Source organism: Sylvia atricapilla, chromosome Z, assembly GCF_009819655.1.
Source record: "Sylvia atricapilla isolate bSylAtr1 chromosome Z, bSylAtr1.pri, whole genome shotgun sequence".
In the NCBI taxonomy this organism is placed as follows: domain Eukaryota; kingdom Metazoa; phylum Chordata; class Aves; order Passeriformes; family Sylviidae; genus Sylvia; species Sylvia atricapilla.
In genome coordinates, this window is record NC_089174.1 from 2,762,308 (window position 1) to 2,777,151 (window position 14,844).

At 49.6% G+C, this 14,844-nt stretch overlaps 1 protein-coding gene across 1 annotated transcript; it reads left to right on the forward strand.

The window, feature by feature from the left end:
- Nucleotides 1-172: 172 nt before the first annotated feature.
- Nucleotides 173-14,075, forward strand: LOC136373878 (uncharacterized). Its single transcript, XM_066338907.1, is given in 9 exon segments — nt 173-214; nt 4,830-5,006; nt 8,101-8,235; nt 8,515-8,698; nt 8,701-8,849; nt 11,769-11,881; nt 12,530-12,647; nt 13,339-13,435; nt 13,879-14,075. Coding segments are annotated over 9 exon segments (1,212 nt in total).
- The last annotated feature ends 769 nt before the right edge of the window (nt 14,076-14,844 follow it).

Genomic DNA, 14,844 nt, shown 5'->3' on the forward strand with positions numbered 1-14,844 from the left:
TCTCCACCTTGGCCCTGGCCCTGGCAGTGCTGGCCTCGCTGCCGTGCACACACAGGGACTGGGAACTGCTGCCTGATGTTGTCAGAGCTGCACCGCTGCTGCTGCTGCTGTGCGCTGCTGCTGCTGCTGTGCTGCAGACACCTTGCTGAATGGATGAGTGGGACTGTGGGCCATGTTGGCCTGCGACAGCAAGGTCCTGGACATGAGGGCAGAGGTGCAGAGTGTCCTGCCAGTCCTATTTTGGCATATTTCTGGAAGCCAAGGAATCTCTCCTGACCCTGTGAGGCACTGAGTTTGCAAAGCAATGCTTCCGTTGTTGCTGTTGTTGTTGCTGCTGCTGTTGTTGTTATTGTTGTTTTCCCATTGTGCTGCACCCATATTTGATGCCACCCGAGCCTCCCTCCAGGTGGGCAACTCTGATCATTGCAGGGAAGGAACAGAGGGGTTCAGGAGATGGTGATGACTATTTCAGGATGACTCTCTCCAGTTCAAGCCCTGAATTGGACTCTGAAAAATACCCTATCACACCTCAGCTGCATTGGAAAGTTCTTCCTGGTCACCCTGTGAATAAGCTCTACAATGACTTTCTGAATTGTCCATTGTTTTTTTCAAGATGGATAGTCCTGTTTATGGTGGTTTAGGTGTGTTTAAGACTTGACGAAGCTCTCCTTCTGATGCCAAAATGATTTCTGCTTTTATATTTCCTTTCTATATATTCTTAGCTCTATAGACTATAGTATAGTTAGATAATTGCAAGGTGACTTCAGTACTTTTCATCCTCTGATAGGCAGAAAGAACAAACACATTCCAAAGGCTCCCATCCTATCTTGCCTTCTGGAAGGCAAGGTTTAAACAGCTTCTCAAGAACTTTCCCATAAACTAACTAGAGCCAGTAGAGCTAACACAGCTAGTAGCAAGAAAGAGGGGCTCCAGAGGAGGGGGAAGCAAAGGGGATATTTCTTCATAACGTTGTTTCTGATTGGGAATTCTTGTCAATTACGCTGATTTCCAAACTTATAAAACCATATTTGTTCTCTGTAGGGTGGGCATTATTCTGTATCTGCTTCCAGTTCAAGACCAGATTTGATAATTCCTTCTGTACTAATGTTGTCTTGAAAATGGGTTGCTACATTTCTCAGTCATTAGGGCATGACTTCCTCCACTGCAGTGCCTTTGGAATACGGCCCACCAGCCATTGTTTGCACCCCTGTGGTCCTTGTACATGAGGCAGAAAGTGCATTTCCAGCCAAAGGCCCGTGAGCAGGGGGCAGCCAGAGCATCCTGTGCAGTTCCAGGCCTGCAGCTGTGAGTCGAGAGGGTTTTGGTTCCTGCCCAGCGCGGCGGGTGCCTCTCCCCTGTGACGCCCCTCTTCCCAGGTGCCCTGGGATAGTAGGTACAGGGTCCTGCAAGGGCCACGGAACAGGGTGGTGATGTCTGCTGGCAGCAGAGTGCAGTGGAGAGCAAAGGGTCCAGAGTGCTCCTGGAGTGTGGGACAGAGAACTTCTGACACAGCTGGTGACTGAGCCAGTGAGGGAAGGCACTTCTGGAGCTGCTGTTTGTGAAGAGAGAAGGGCTGGTGGGTGACTGGAGGGTTGGACGTGGCCTTGGATCCGTGATCATAAAATGCTTGTGTTTGATGCCCAGAGAAGGAACCAGAGATACTAAGCAAGTGTTTACCTGCAACGATTTGTGAATTCCTTAAATTTTAACATGCAGTGCTTAGTCCAGCATTCCTTCACACCATTGATTAATGTGTGCAAATGGATATCTTAGCATTGAGAATAAAGAAAGTGGGCCTGCTAAGAAGACAGCTGCAATGCATTCAATGAGAAGAAAGTAGATTTACGAGGCTCTTGACCATAGGAGGAGAATTTGAGGAATTCACTGTTCACCAGATGACTGCCAAACACTCTTAAGAAACCCCACCTCGAAATGTCTGTAACTTTGGAGAAGTGATTTAAACATGTCAATTACTTTGTAGAATGCCTCGCCTGTGAGTTTCAGCCAAGTCATGAGTATGTCTTAGTTCCATGGATACAAACACATGGGTGTGCATGTGTTAGGGAAGTGATTCCCCACTCACCCAGTGCCAAAATACAGTAATGCCTCCTTGGTCACACTGAGCTGGCAGTGGGCATTGGCCCTGCTTGGGAACTTCCTTTTGGTCATTTTATTAAAGAATAAAAAAAGGTTGAAATGAAACCTTTTCTAGCTGTTTTCCTCTGGTTTACCTTTGTGGCGTGGCAAAGCCCTGCACTGCAGGTGACCTGAAGGTGTGCAGAGCAGTGCAGCCCCCAAAAGGCCTTGGTTTCCCCACAAGTCATCATGACTTGTTCCCAGGTGTGCCCGGCTCTGGCAGAGGAAAGAGCCCGCAGTGCAGTGGGCGCCGTGCCCTGCCCAGCCAGGGCTCTCTGGCACAGAGCAGCAGCAGTGCCAGCACCTCTCAACCTGCTCCTGCCTTGGCTTCACCTGGGACACTGAAGCCTCTGGCAATTGGCACCCCTGGAATGTTGGTTTGCCAGGTGGAGAAGCCGTGTTCACTCCCACCTGGAGCAGCTGCTGGTGGTGGGCAGATCCTGCCAGTTGGACTTCCAAAGGAGAATAGAGGCTGAGATAAATGTACATACACAGGAGCCCTGGACATATCCAATAAATGTGCAAAGACATTTGTTCGGAGTGATTTCAGCTGTTATTCCAATAGCACTTTCTTTCCTAGTTCTGCAGTGCTTTGGGCCATTTTCCTGGTGTGGTTTCCTTTACTTTGGTGCCATCAGAGTGCTCAGCTGGGGTAAAGGCTGGAGTGCACAGTGCTTGGGGCACTCTTGGTTTTACCCTCAGATCCCTTGAACAACAGGGTTTGGCCAGCCAGGGGTGTTTGTGTGCTTTGTGACACAGGAGAACTTCCTGGGCTATTTTGTGTTTTCTGCAGGGAAGGTTGGGTTGCTTGGCACACAGTTCATAAATTAGGGCAGAGCATTTGCTTTGTGATGTCAGGGCACGGTTGCCACGTCCTCGTGGTGACATCAGAAGGTTGCCTTGTTGCACGGGAGGCCTCAGTGCCAGAGCAGCTCTTGAGCTTCCTCAGTGCAGGAGTAGCTCTTGAGATTGCTCAGCGCAGGAGTGTTCTCCTGGCTCAGGATTTTGTCAGTGGGCAGCTGCACACTGACAGAAGCCTTATTTTTTTCTTCTTTTACAGCACCATCTGCAAATTTACACAGCACTGCTACAATGATTCAGCAGGTCGCTGTAGCAGTTGGTGCTGTGTATGGAATCGTATTCCACCTATTACTTGACAAACCTGGCACGTAAGTAGAGGTTTTCCCTGTGTGTAACCTAACCCAGATTTTAGATGTCTTCCTGCTGTTCTTAGTGACTGGGTGGATTTTGAACAGAAAGACCATTAGGATGCCACTGGTTTGGTAAAGCTCTGTCGACATTGGCTAAAAAGGGGGTGTCTGTAGCCACAGGGGCAGCATTTGCAAGGGAACCTGTGGGGGTTCCATTCCCTCCAGGGGAGAGTCTGTGGCCGCTGAGTCTGTCATTTCCTCAGCTGGCAGGGTCAAGCAGGACAACTTTAAAAATGGAGACTGGGAGACCTTCTCAGAAGGCCTTCTAAAAGCTCTGCAGTTGTTCTGAGAATTAGAAAATGCTTCTTTTTCTAAATTTTGTCATGAGAGGCTATGACTGTCTTACTGACCCTTTACTGAATGCTAAAATAGTGTTCCCTTTGCAATGAAGTGCAAACTCCAAAGTAGTGAGTGTCTGCTCCTGAACCCTTGAGTTGCTGCTGTGCTGTTTACAGCAGAACTGCCACAGCTCACAGGGATTTGGGAGAAGCTTTTCTGAGCAACTGTTTTCAGCAAGTTAATAAGCTTTACTGCATGCAAGTAATTAAAAAAAAATGCACCTGAAGAACAGATAAAAAAGCTTTTGAGTGATTGGTAGAACAGGAGCACTGAGCATCACAGAACAATTTGCATTCTCTTGATCAAGTTTCTATTCCTTTACTGGCAAAACAGGGCAAAGTGTGGGCACAGCCACAAATATTGTTCTGCTCTCTTGGTGGTTGTGGGAAAGAACTGTGTCACCTGAAGGGATGCTGTGAAGGAAAATACTCTCTCTTTGGGTTCCTTGTCCTGTGGGATTTACCAGCCCAAGTCCTATTCTCAAAGAATCTGGTTCATATTCCTTGCTCACTACAGGTCACCTGACCCGGGTATTCAGCGGTGCCGATCCTGAGGTGAGTGAGACAGGAACTTTTGATGTTCCGGAGTTTGAAAACTGTAAATGGAGACGTGGGTTGGGAAAGTAGAAGAAAAATGCAGAAGAAAGACATTGGGTAGATGGAAAGAAAACTACTTCCAAGTCTGCGTCAAATACCAACAGTTTCTGGCAATTTCCTTTCTCCATTCCAGAGCTGTAAAGGACTAAAAGCTCCATTTTGCAGAGTGAACTTTGCTTGCCAATGGCAGTCAGGGGGGAAGACTGAATTCAGAGCCAGAGGCAGTTCTGTTGAGTCAGCTCATTTGCAATTAGGAGAGTGACTTAGAATCCCATTGCTTTAGAGTTTATGATTCTCCTTCCTAGAGCTGCTTGTAGATGTGAAGCAAAAGAAGCTTCTACATGACAGCTCAAGGCTGGTCCATCACGCTTCTCTCTTTCCACAGAACGAAGAACCAATTGCGTGTTCCTCTGCCCTTCTCTGCTGCTGCAGAGGAGGCCCCAGAGGAGCAAAGGGAGCAAACTTTCCACAGTCTTCCAGCTGTTGTGACAGCACATCCAGATTTTCCTGAGACAGTAAGTGCCACTTTGGGAGGTGCTGTCTTTAGTGCAAGGCAGAGGTGCAAGTCTCTGCCCAGCCAGCACTTCTGCTGCTGGCTGAGGATGCTGAGAGCAGGAAGGACATGAGGAAGTTCTGGAGGCTGTGTGCACAGTCCAATGTGCCCCTGTGCCTGGGGATCTGCGGGGAAAAGGAGGCCAGATGTGCCAGTCAAGAGCAGCAGAACGTGAGGCCAGGTGGCCAAGAAGGCCAAGGGCATGGTGGCCTGTGTCAGCACTAGGGAAGGGCAGGAGCAGGGCAGTGACCTGTGTCCCCCTGTGCTGGGCAGAGCTGCGGGCACAGCTGGAGTGCTGTGTCTGCTTCTGGGGCTGGGAAGCAAAAAGTCATGGAGGGGCTGGAGCTGGGGTGGAGGACAAGGCCAGGGAGGAGGTGCTGAGGCAGCTTTAGCCAAAATCATTGGAGCCCCATGGGGACCTTCAGGCCCAATTCCAGAAATGCCCAGATGGCCCTGCTTGGCACAAGGGCTGTTTCCCTGCTCAATATGCCCTCACTACATCCAAGTGCTTTAGACAATTCAGGAGGTGATGCTTCGATCTTTTACTTTGTTGGTTTGTGGGTTTGCCCTGTGCAGAAGACCCATTCATTTTCTCTTTGCCCAGCAAGCAAAGATGCTTCTGCACAAGTTTTCCTGCTTTTGATGCTTGGATGCAATTCTGATAGAGTTTTAGTTTTCCATGTCTGCAGCAGCCAGAGCCAAGGTGCTGCCAGCCATTTCCTACTTCTCCATTTCAGAGCTGTAAAGGAATAAAAGCTCCATTTTGCAGAGTGAACTTTGCTTGCCCATGGTAGCCAGGGGGAAGACTGAATTCAGAGCCAGAGGCAGTTCTGTCATGTCAGATCATTTGCATTTAGGCAGAGTGACTTAGAATCCCATTGCTATCAGATTTAGGATTTCTCCTTCCTAGAGCTGCTTGTAGATGTGAAGCAAAGAAGCTTCTGCATGACAGCTCATGCCTGTCCCTCACTTCTCTCTTTCCACAGAACGAAGAACCAATTGCGTGTCTCCTCTGCCCTTCTCTGCTGCTACAGAGGAGGCCCAGAGGAGCAAAGGAGCAAATTTCCACAGTCTTCCAGCTGTGGTGACACCACATCCAGATGTTCCTGAGACAGTAAGTGCCACTTTGGGAGGTGCTGTCTTTAGTGCAAGGCAGAGGTGCAAGTCTCTGCCCAGCCAGCACTTGCTGCTGCTGGCTGAGGATGCCGAGTGCTGCGGTCCTGCCCGAACCCAGCGTTTCCCCCAGCCAGTGACAGCTGGAAAATGGGCTTTGATCTGCCGTGCTGAGGCACGAAAGGGCTGCTGCTCCACGTGAGCATGTGGCTGCTTGGCTCAGGGAAGCTCTGTGCCTTGGCTTCTGCAGCGCTACGGCCAAGGGCGCACGGGCTCGTTCTGGAGCTCACAAGGTTTTGTTGGTTTGTTTTCCCCTTTGGGAAGCCTGTCTTTGGTTTATGGAAGTGTTGTGCAGTTTTCTTGGGTCATTCTTCACTTGTACAGAGTCTTTTGGCCCAGCTGTCTTTGGGCTTTTGACAAGCTGCAAGGAGATGATTGTGTTGCCCTGAAGCCGTGGGGGCCACTGTTGTCCTGTGTGGCCAAGGAAAGCAACGGTGTGGTTCTGAATGCTTCTTGTCGGGCAAAACCCAGAAGCAGCAGTTTCTGTTGCTCCATTCTGTGGTGAAGTCTGCAGCTTTGACAGCTGCACTGGACCTGGAGCGGGGATGGAGCTGCAAGTCCTTGCCTGTTGTCTTGTGTGGCTGAGAGTGGGAAGGACATGTGGAAGTTCTGGAGGCTGTGTGCACAGTCAAATGTGCCCCTGTGTGCCTGGGGACCTGTGTGGGACAAAAGGAGGCCAGATGTGCCAGTCAAGAGCAGCAGAACATGAGGCCAGGTGGCCAAGAAGGCCAAGGGCATGGTGGCCCGTGTCAGCACTAGGGGAAGGGCAGGAGCAGGGCAGTGACCTGTGTCTCCCTGTGCTGGGCAGAGCTGCGGGCACAGCTGGAGTGCTGTGTGCTTCTGGGCCCTGGGGAGCAGAAAGTCATGGAGGGGCTGGAGCGTGTCCAGAGAAGGACAGGGAGGTGGGGAGGACAAGGCCAGGGAAGAGGTGCTGAGGGAGCTTTTGTCTGGTAGATTGTGTATTTGATTTCCTTTTAGCATCCCCTCACTACATCCAAGTCCTTTGGCAGTGGAGGGGATGATATATTCACCTTGTTTTGTTGGATTATGGGTTTCTTAGGTGGATTAATACTGTTCATTTTCTTTGTTTTCGAGGATCCCATATTCCTTTAGGTCAACATTCCTTTCCATCTTCATGTATGGGAGCAGATTTCCTAGAATGTAATTTTCAGTGTAAATATTCTGGAAAATATATGTCTCTCTTCTCTCGGGAAGAGACATGTTTCATTGACTGATTCAGAGCAGGCTGTGATGTCCCCTGAGCAGACATGGGCTTTTCTTTCCCCTCAGAGCTGTTTTCCTCCTCAGCCTCTTCTGCCCCGCAGCCTCCAGCTAATTGTTTCAATTTCTGCCTGTCCTAGTGAGGTGGAAAAGTTCCATGGTTTAGCTGGTGTTTGATGACTCTGGTCATACATACAGTTCCATGGATCATCGTTCCTTCATTGGCATCCTCAGGGGTGTGTCAGTTAATTTGTTGATTGTGCCTAATTAAGGTCTCTGTTTTCCTGGACTGAAATCTGAGTTGTCAAAAGGGGGAGAATCAACACCTTGGTCCTCTCCTCCAGAGACTGAGGTGGCTGTAGAGCCTCTCTGACCTCCATCAGAGGATATTTGCACACATCCTTATCTGCTGAATGAGCAGGATTCTAACAAGAGGGTAGATGTCAGAAAGGCAGGAATGGCAGTGCAGGCCTGAAGAGAACATGAACTCCAGAAGGGTCTCTTATTAGGAGGGAGCTCAACAGGAAGCCACCTGCAGAGGCAGGATGGAGCTGTGGGACAGGGCTGGGTGTCAGTCTCTACAGAAAGACAAACAGGACACAGCAGAAGTGGAAGGAAGCCCTGAGCAGACCTTGAGAAATGTCCCGCCTTCCCTGCCAGCTGCCTGAGAGGCAGCTGGAGCTTCAGTTCCACATGGACCATGACTGTCTTGCCAGTGTCACTTGGGAATCTGTGCCTTCCACAGGCAGAGAATGACCTAGGAGAGCAGCAGCACAGTGCTTTGGGAATGTGGGAGCCCCTCAGTCTGTGAGCAGAGCCCACAGCTATTGTATGGGAAGTTGAAACGCAACTTCTCTTGCCTTCTGTGCAGGTCCTTCTAGAGAAAGAGCATGAGCAGATCGTTCCATCAGAGATGCCATGCCACACTCAGGGAGAGCTGTTGCCAGGCCAAAAGCAGGAAGAGCAGCTCAGGCTGCAGGTGGAAGAGCCACAGGAGAATGGCCAGGTAAGCCTGGCTCAGCAGGTGACAGAGTGAAGGGCAGGAAGAGGGGCATAAAACAGAGCTCTTGGCACTGAGGAGGCCAGGAGTCCCAGAGGCACGGAAAGCACAGAGCCTTGTCATGTGCAGAGATCAGCCCTGGGAAAGAGGGTTACAATGGAAGCAGAGGTGGGCAGGGAAACAGAAAGCAGTGGCAGAATGAGTGTGATTTTGGGGCTGAAAGAGGAAAAAGCTGAGCCTGATGGCAGCTCCCCACTGTCACTTGCTCTGCATTTGCGTGTACAGAACATCGAGGCAGAGCTACAAGCAGAGCTGGCCGAAGCTCAGAGTGACATCGAGGCAGTGAAGAGCAGGAAGAAGGAAGACCTGAGGAGCATCCAAGAGGGGACAGATCTCCATCAGCAGAGAGGCGATCAGCAAGGTGAGGTTGGTGTAAGAGTGGCAGCCACTCCACTCATGGAACATCCTCTCTCTGTTTTTTACAGAACGTCAAGGAACAGCTGCAAGGAGAGCTGGAGGAAATTAAGGCTAGGATCAACACAGGCGAGAAGAGGCTGGGGGAAGAAATAAAAATGCTCAAAGCCAGACTTCGGTCCAACCCTTGGGCTCTACAAAAGCTAGTGAGTGAAACAGCAATAGCCACCATAGTCACCAAACTGGTGCTTCCTGCCCTTCTTGCCTTTCCTCTGCAGAGCAGCAGGCAAGTGAGGTGATACCTCTGAGTGCCATCCTGCTGTAGGTGTCCAGCACAGCCACTGAGAAAAAGACATTTCCTGATACCTGAACCTCAGCTGCTGCCCTGGACAGTGGAACTGGTCCTTGCCTTCTGGCCAGCAGTCATCCAAATTGACTCCTGCTGGCCTCCCCCTGCTCTCCTTGTTTATTGAGGTGTTTTTACATGGGAATGTGGTGACCCAGATGGAGGACTGAAACAAGCCCTGTGTAGCCCTTGTGAATCTGATCTTTCCCTTTCCTCCCAGTTGATGACTCTGGGCTAACAGGGACAAGCCGTAGTCTCTGACTGCTTTGTTCTCTTTGACTCGAGGAGGAAGTGTTGACATCTCACCTGGCAGCCTGCAAAGACTTCCAGCAAATGGCTGGCACTGAGGAGCCTCAGGATGGGTGTGAGGCACAGGAAGTGTCTCCACCAGAAGTGCTGCAGGTTGAGCATGACCTGAAGGTGGAGGACGAGACGACTCAGTGCGAGGAGGTAGAACATTTGAATAAGGAGCTGCAAGTGCATCTGCAGTCCTTGGATGGGGCAAGGAGTGCTGGGGAGGAAGTGGAATGGTCATTGTGGCAGTCATCTCCAGAAAATCCATGAAATGGAACATGAATCTGTCCATGAACTTGACTTCAACCAGCCTTTGGTTTTGACCGTTTGGTTTCAGAAGTGGACATCCAAAGAAATGCATTTTAAGAGCCCTGCATGTGGCAGACCCTCTTCTAAGGCTTGCATTTGAAATGGCTCTCAGGGGAATCTGTGCCAGCACCTTCTGACACAAACTCATTTCTTCTCCCAGATCTATGCAGACTTCTCTTGTAGCTGCTGCAGCAGCAGCACCAGCGTTTCTATCGGAGCCTTTGCTCCCCAAGCTGAGAAGTGGATCCCGGGCAGTTTGTTCATGTCCAGCCCTGCCACAGCTGCTGCTCAGCCACAGCAGGTCAAGGACAACTCCCTGCAGCTGCTGAGTATGTCTTGTGTCTTTCTTCTCTGAGGGACAGTGTGTTGTGTGCATGTGTCAGCATAGCTGTACCAAATGTTCCTCCTCAGTTTGATGTCACAGGGACATTCAGGATTCCCTATAGGATCTCTGTGGAAAATCAGTCTCTGCTGGCCATCTGTGCTTCAGAGCTGTCTGGCTGCTTGTTGTGACCCAGCTGACCACCAAGGGTTCAGAGCCGCAGGCCCTGGGGCTGCCTTTTGTATCTCCTGCAAGCTGGGATCTCTGCTTCAAAATGAGCCTCTTGCATTTTGTTTCCCTCAGGGAGAATCGTGAGCATGGAGAATCCCATGACAAAATATATGGAACTGGAAAATATCGGCCACGGGTGAGTCCAATCACAGCTACTTCTACAAATCCGTGGGCCAGGTGTTTTTCTGCTGGAATATCTATCCTGTCTGAAGTCAGGCAAGCTGCAAACATGTTCAGACACTGAGGCTAGATTGTCCCATCTCTCAGCACCATCAGAATTTGTGAGCCTGGCCAGAAGGCATTGTCAAAGACATCTCCACAGTGCCAAGATCTTGCCTGTAGCAGGGAACAGGACCTGGTAGATCTCCTGGTCTCTCAAGTGTGGGACAGCTCCCTGTTAATTTCCTTAGCATTTTTGTATAGCTCTAAATCATCTGGCCACACTAATACAGGGAGAAGAATCTTCTTGGCCTGAAAGAGAAACCTACTCCCTAAGAGCTGTGAGATAACAGTTCTCAGGATTGCATTCGTAGAGTTTCCTGAAGAAATATTCCTTGGTCAGGATTAGAACTGCACACTTTAGAAACTGAAACCCAAGAAGAAAGGAGAGGCTCTCTTTCTGAGCTGAGGCAGTAAACCCCAACGTTGCAGGCCCAGTGGCCGTGCACTTGAGAGGAAATGCATCATCTGCCTTCTGACAGAGCCCTCCTGCATCCTGCAGGGTTTGGGCAGTTCCAGCAGAGATCTCCTGTCTGGGCTGGCTCACTCCAACATCTAAAGGGTTTCTCCTTTCTTTGCTGCTCTTTTGTTTCTAGGACTTTTGGAGAGGTTTGTAAGGCACTCAACACTGCCACAGGAGAGAGGTAAATGTCAACAGCTCCCACAGACTCTGCTGCTCCCCAGGGCTTTCCTCTCTGGTGTCAGCTGTGGCTGGAGCTGTGGGCAGAGCTGTGCAGCAGAGGCACAGGAAGCACAGACTGGTGCCAGCCTGCAAATTGCTTTTAGGACAGTCTTTGTCCTTCTCAGCTTCCAGAAGGAAGGCAAGGAGGGCAGGGTTCCTTTCAGAGAAGGACGCTCTCCCTCGCTCTCAGTTACCCAAACAAAGGTGGTGCCTTGGAGCATCTCCCTGCTCTTTGGGGCTGCAGCTTGAGTCCTGAATTCTCATTTCTGGCTGCCAGCAAAGATATCTGAATGTTATGGGAGTTCCTTTAGCCACCTGCAGTGCTGCACTTGTGAACTGCACGTAGGGAGAGATCTACAAGGTGTCCCTAAAAGCCCTAAGCCCTGCCCATAGCCAAGGTGTATCCACAGATCACTAAGGAGTGGATTACTTCTGAATCCCAAACACAGCAGCAAAGAGCGTGGTCAGAGGTCTGTGGGTCCCAGCTGAGACATCCTGGTTACCAAGTGGACGAGACAAAACATCAGTGCCCATGTGTCCTGTGACTGGCCCCCAAAGGAGCAGAGAAATGGGCTGTTGGAATGTCAGTTCCTATGACTCCTTTGTCTAATGCCAAGGCACTTTGGCACAGCTCAGCTGTGTCATTCCAGAATCACTTGCTCCAAGTGCATTGTGGTCTCGTGCCACAAAATGGAAGTGACTGATTTTCAATGTCCTTTTAGGTGGCCATAAAGAAAATCAATGTCCGAGGACCAAGGAGGAAGGAATTAAACATTAATGAACTCATGATCATGAAGATGAGTGGGAATCCCAACCTGGTCAGCTGTTTAGACAGGTGAGTGTTGTGCTCCTGTCCCATGAATGTTTGTTTACATTCTGCAAACAGCAAGGTAAAAGCCACTTTGGTCACTGGCAGAAAATAGAGCTGTCAATTACTGGTAATTATTATTGCTGTGCTCATCTGCAATGGATGGGAAGAGAGCATCTTGTCTGCATGACTACTCCCTGGCAGAAGTAGTTTGAAAAGTGTTCAAAAACCTGGATGGGTCACATCTCAGTAAACCAATAGCCTGTGAGTTCACTGCCACCACATTTTTGGGGCTTGATTGTTTCAAGTGTCTTCTTAGGTGTGGAGAAACTAACAAGGATTTGCCTTGGACTGTGTCCCCTCTTTTCGTGGTTTTGCATGCCAGGAAGCTAGGTGTTTCTTTCCAGAAATACCATGCCTGCCATTTTTTTTATACTGAGAGTTACTAAACTGCACTCTTTGCTTGCTAGCCATCTAAGACATCTCCTATTTTGCAGCTATGCCATTCCACTTGAGACTGCATAGACTGCCAATACTGCACAGCTGAGAGGGAATGTGGATTCCTTTTATTCTGCCCTTGTCTCAAAGGACCTGGAAACAAGAATGAAGCCTTGTCTTCCAAACAGCAACGTAGCCATGTGTGTTGATCTCCACGCCCTTGTTTCCTCCTTTCAGCTACCTTGTGGATAAGCAGTTCTGGCTGGTGATGGAGTACATGGATGGAGGCACACTGAGTGATGTCCTGAGCAGGACCTCCCTGACAGAAGAGGACATGGCAATTATCTGTCGGGAGGTCAGCGATCCCATCTGTGCTTCTCAGGGCTTGGGCAGGATTGTCTGCGAAACTGGGGCTCAGATCTGGAGTGATTCCAGGCTTTGTTTCTGTGTTGCTGGTATGCTATGGGCAAGCCAGAGCATCTCAAGTGAAGTGCCTGCCAGGGCCCCTGCACTCACTGGACTCTGTTCCTGTACACTTATCTCCTGCTGTTGGATTCTCGCTCTGTCTCTTTCATTTGTATCTGCTTTTCTCCCCTTTGCCTATCCACATGTTTACCTTGATTTCTCTGCATGGTGTTCCTTGCCTGTAAAAGCAGAAGTGCTGTGGCAGCAAAGTTTTCAAAAAAAATTTGAAACAGCAAGGAAAAAAGAGAGACTGTTTCTCACAGTCCTCAGCTGGAAAGGGAAATAGTGCAGCCAAAATGCTCTTTGCTTCTGAGCACATGCACTGCAGCAGCAGTCATTCTGGCTGCTTTGCAGGGGACAGTCTACACCAACAGTTGCTGCTGCTCTTTCCAAAGCTGACATGCCATTCCTTAGAAAGGTGCTGCTTGCTAGTCTTGGAGCAGCAAGCTCATCCTCTCAGTGGCACTGTGTTCTGCCATTACGCCCCATTCCCTGGAGTGGGAATTTTTGGGCTGTTTCCTTTCTTGTGGGGTTGAAATCACAACATTCATTTTTGCTCTCCTTTCTGTTTTCTCTCTCAGTGCCTGCAAGGACTGAATTTTCTACACTCAAACCACGTTGTCAGAGATGTGAAGAGCCACAATATCCTTCTGGGAACTGACGGCTCTGTCAAGCTGGGTGGTATATTCTTAGTCATCTGCAGCCTTCCAAGCACTGAACGGTGTGGGGCTGCACTTGAGTGACTGCCAGCTCCCCAAAAACGGTGCAGGTGGGAGTGTAGGGGCCCTTGCTGCAAGCTGAAGGCACAAATGCAACATGCACAGAGGTGTGACAAGGAAGCACAAGCAGTCAAAAGTGGCCTTGGCCTGTGTGTGTCCCTTCTAGAGGGAGAGAGCTACAATCTAAACCTTTAGGAGAATGAAGGCCACTGCTGTGAGCACTGTTGAAAAACCTGGCTGTTCGAAGTGACTAATCCAAAGTTCCTTGGCTTAAACCCCAAGCAGAACGAGTGTGGACGGTTCTCCAGCAGAGTCAACAGCACATTCTTAGAGTGAGAGTGGGGAATTCATTGCTTGGTTTCCTAGTTGGAGTTGGCTTTCATCGTGTTGTTTTGTCCACAGCTGATTTTGGCCACTTTGCTCAGCTGCCCCCTGAGCAGAGCAGGCAGAGCTCAGTGGGCAGGACTCCTGGGTGGATGGCGCCTGAAGTCCTGAAAGGTCAGCCACATGGCCCCAAGGCAGACATCTGGTCTTTGGGAATTGTGGCCATGGAAATGGTGGAAGGGGAAGTTCCTTACTGGAACGAAACTCCTTGGTAAGGTGCAAATGCTCTCGGATGCCGCTGTCTTTCTCACCTGTCCCGTGTTCTGTGCGCCATTGCACAAAATCCCATTGCCATCTGCTGCCACTGCTTCCACCTCTTTTTGGAAGGTCCCCTTCTAACAATGTCCCCTGCAGCCCATCAGCACCTGCTGTAGCTTTGGTGGCAGCAGAAGGGAAGTGGCAGGTAAGCGGTTCAGAAACCTGCCAGTTCGACCTCCAGCCATGCCTGACATTTCACATTTGCTTTTTGAACACTGTTGGAGCTCTGTCTCTGAAGGACAAGGCTTTTTTATTGGAGAGATTAAACGTGTGATAAATACTGAGAAATGGAGGCTGAAACTTCACAGTTTCAATTTCATAGAAAAAGTAAGAAAAAAGAAAATAAAAAAGTGAAATGAAAAGGAAAAGCAAACAATCAAAAGAAAATAAAAGAGAAAAAGCAAAAGCAAAAGCAAGACAAAAAGAAAAAAACAAGAGAAAAACAAGAGAGTAAAGAAAGAACCACCAAACCAATCCCAAAGCAGTTCTGTACTTATTCCTTTTTAGCACAGCACACCAATTTTGCCTCCATGCTGTAGGATCTTTCCCAAAGCCTGTGGGTCTCCCAGACATTCCATCTTTCAAATCATGTGTACATCATTTGTCGTGTGTGGGTGGCCTGTAGAAGTTTTAGCTGATGTTCTTCTCTGACTTGCACGTTAGAGCTGTGCATGTGGGCCTGCGGCTGTTACTGGGTCCTTTCAAGGGATGGGCTTGCAGTCGGGT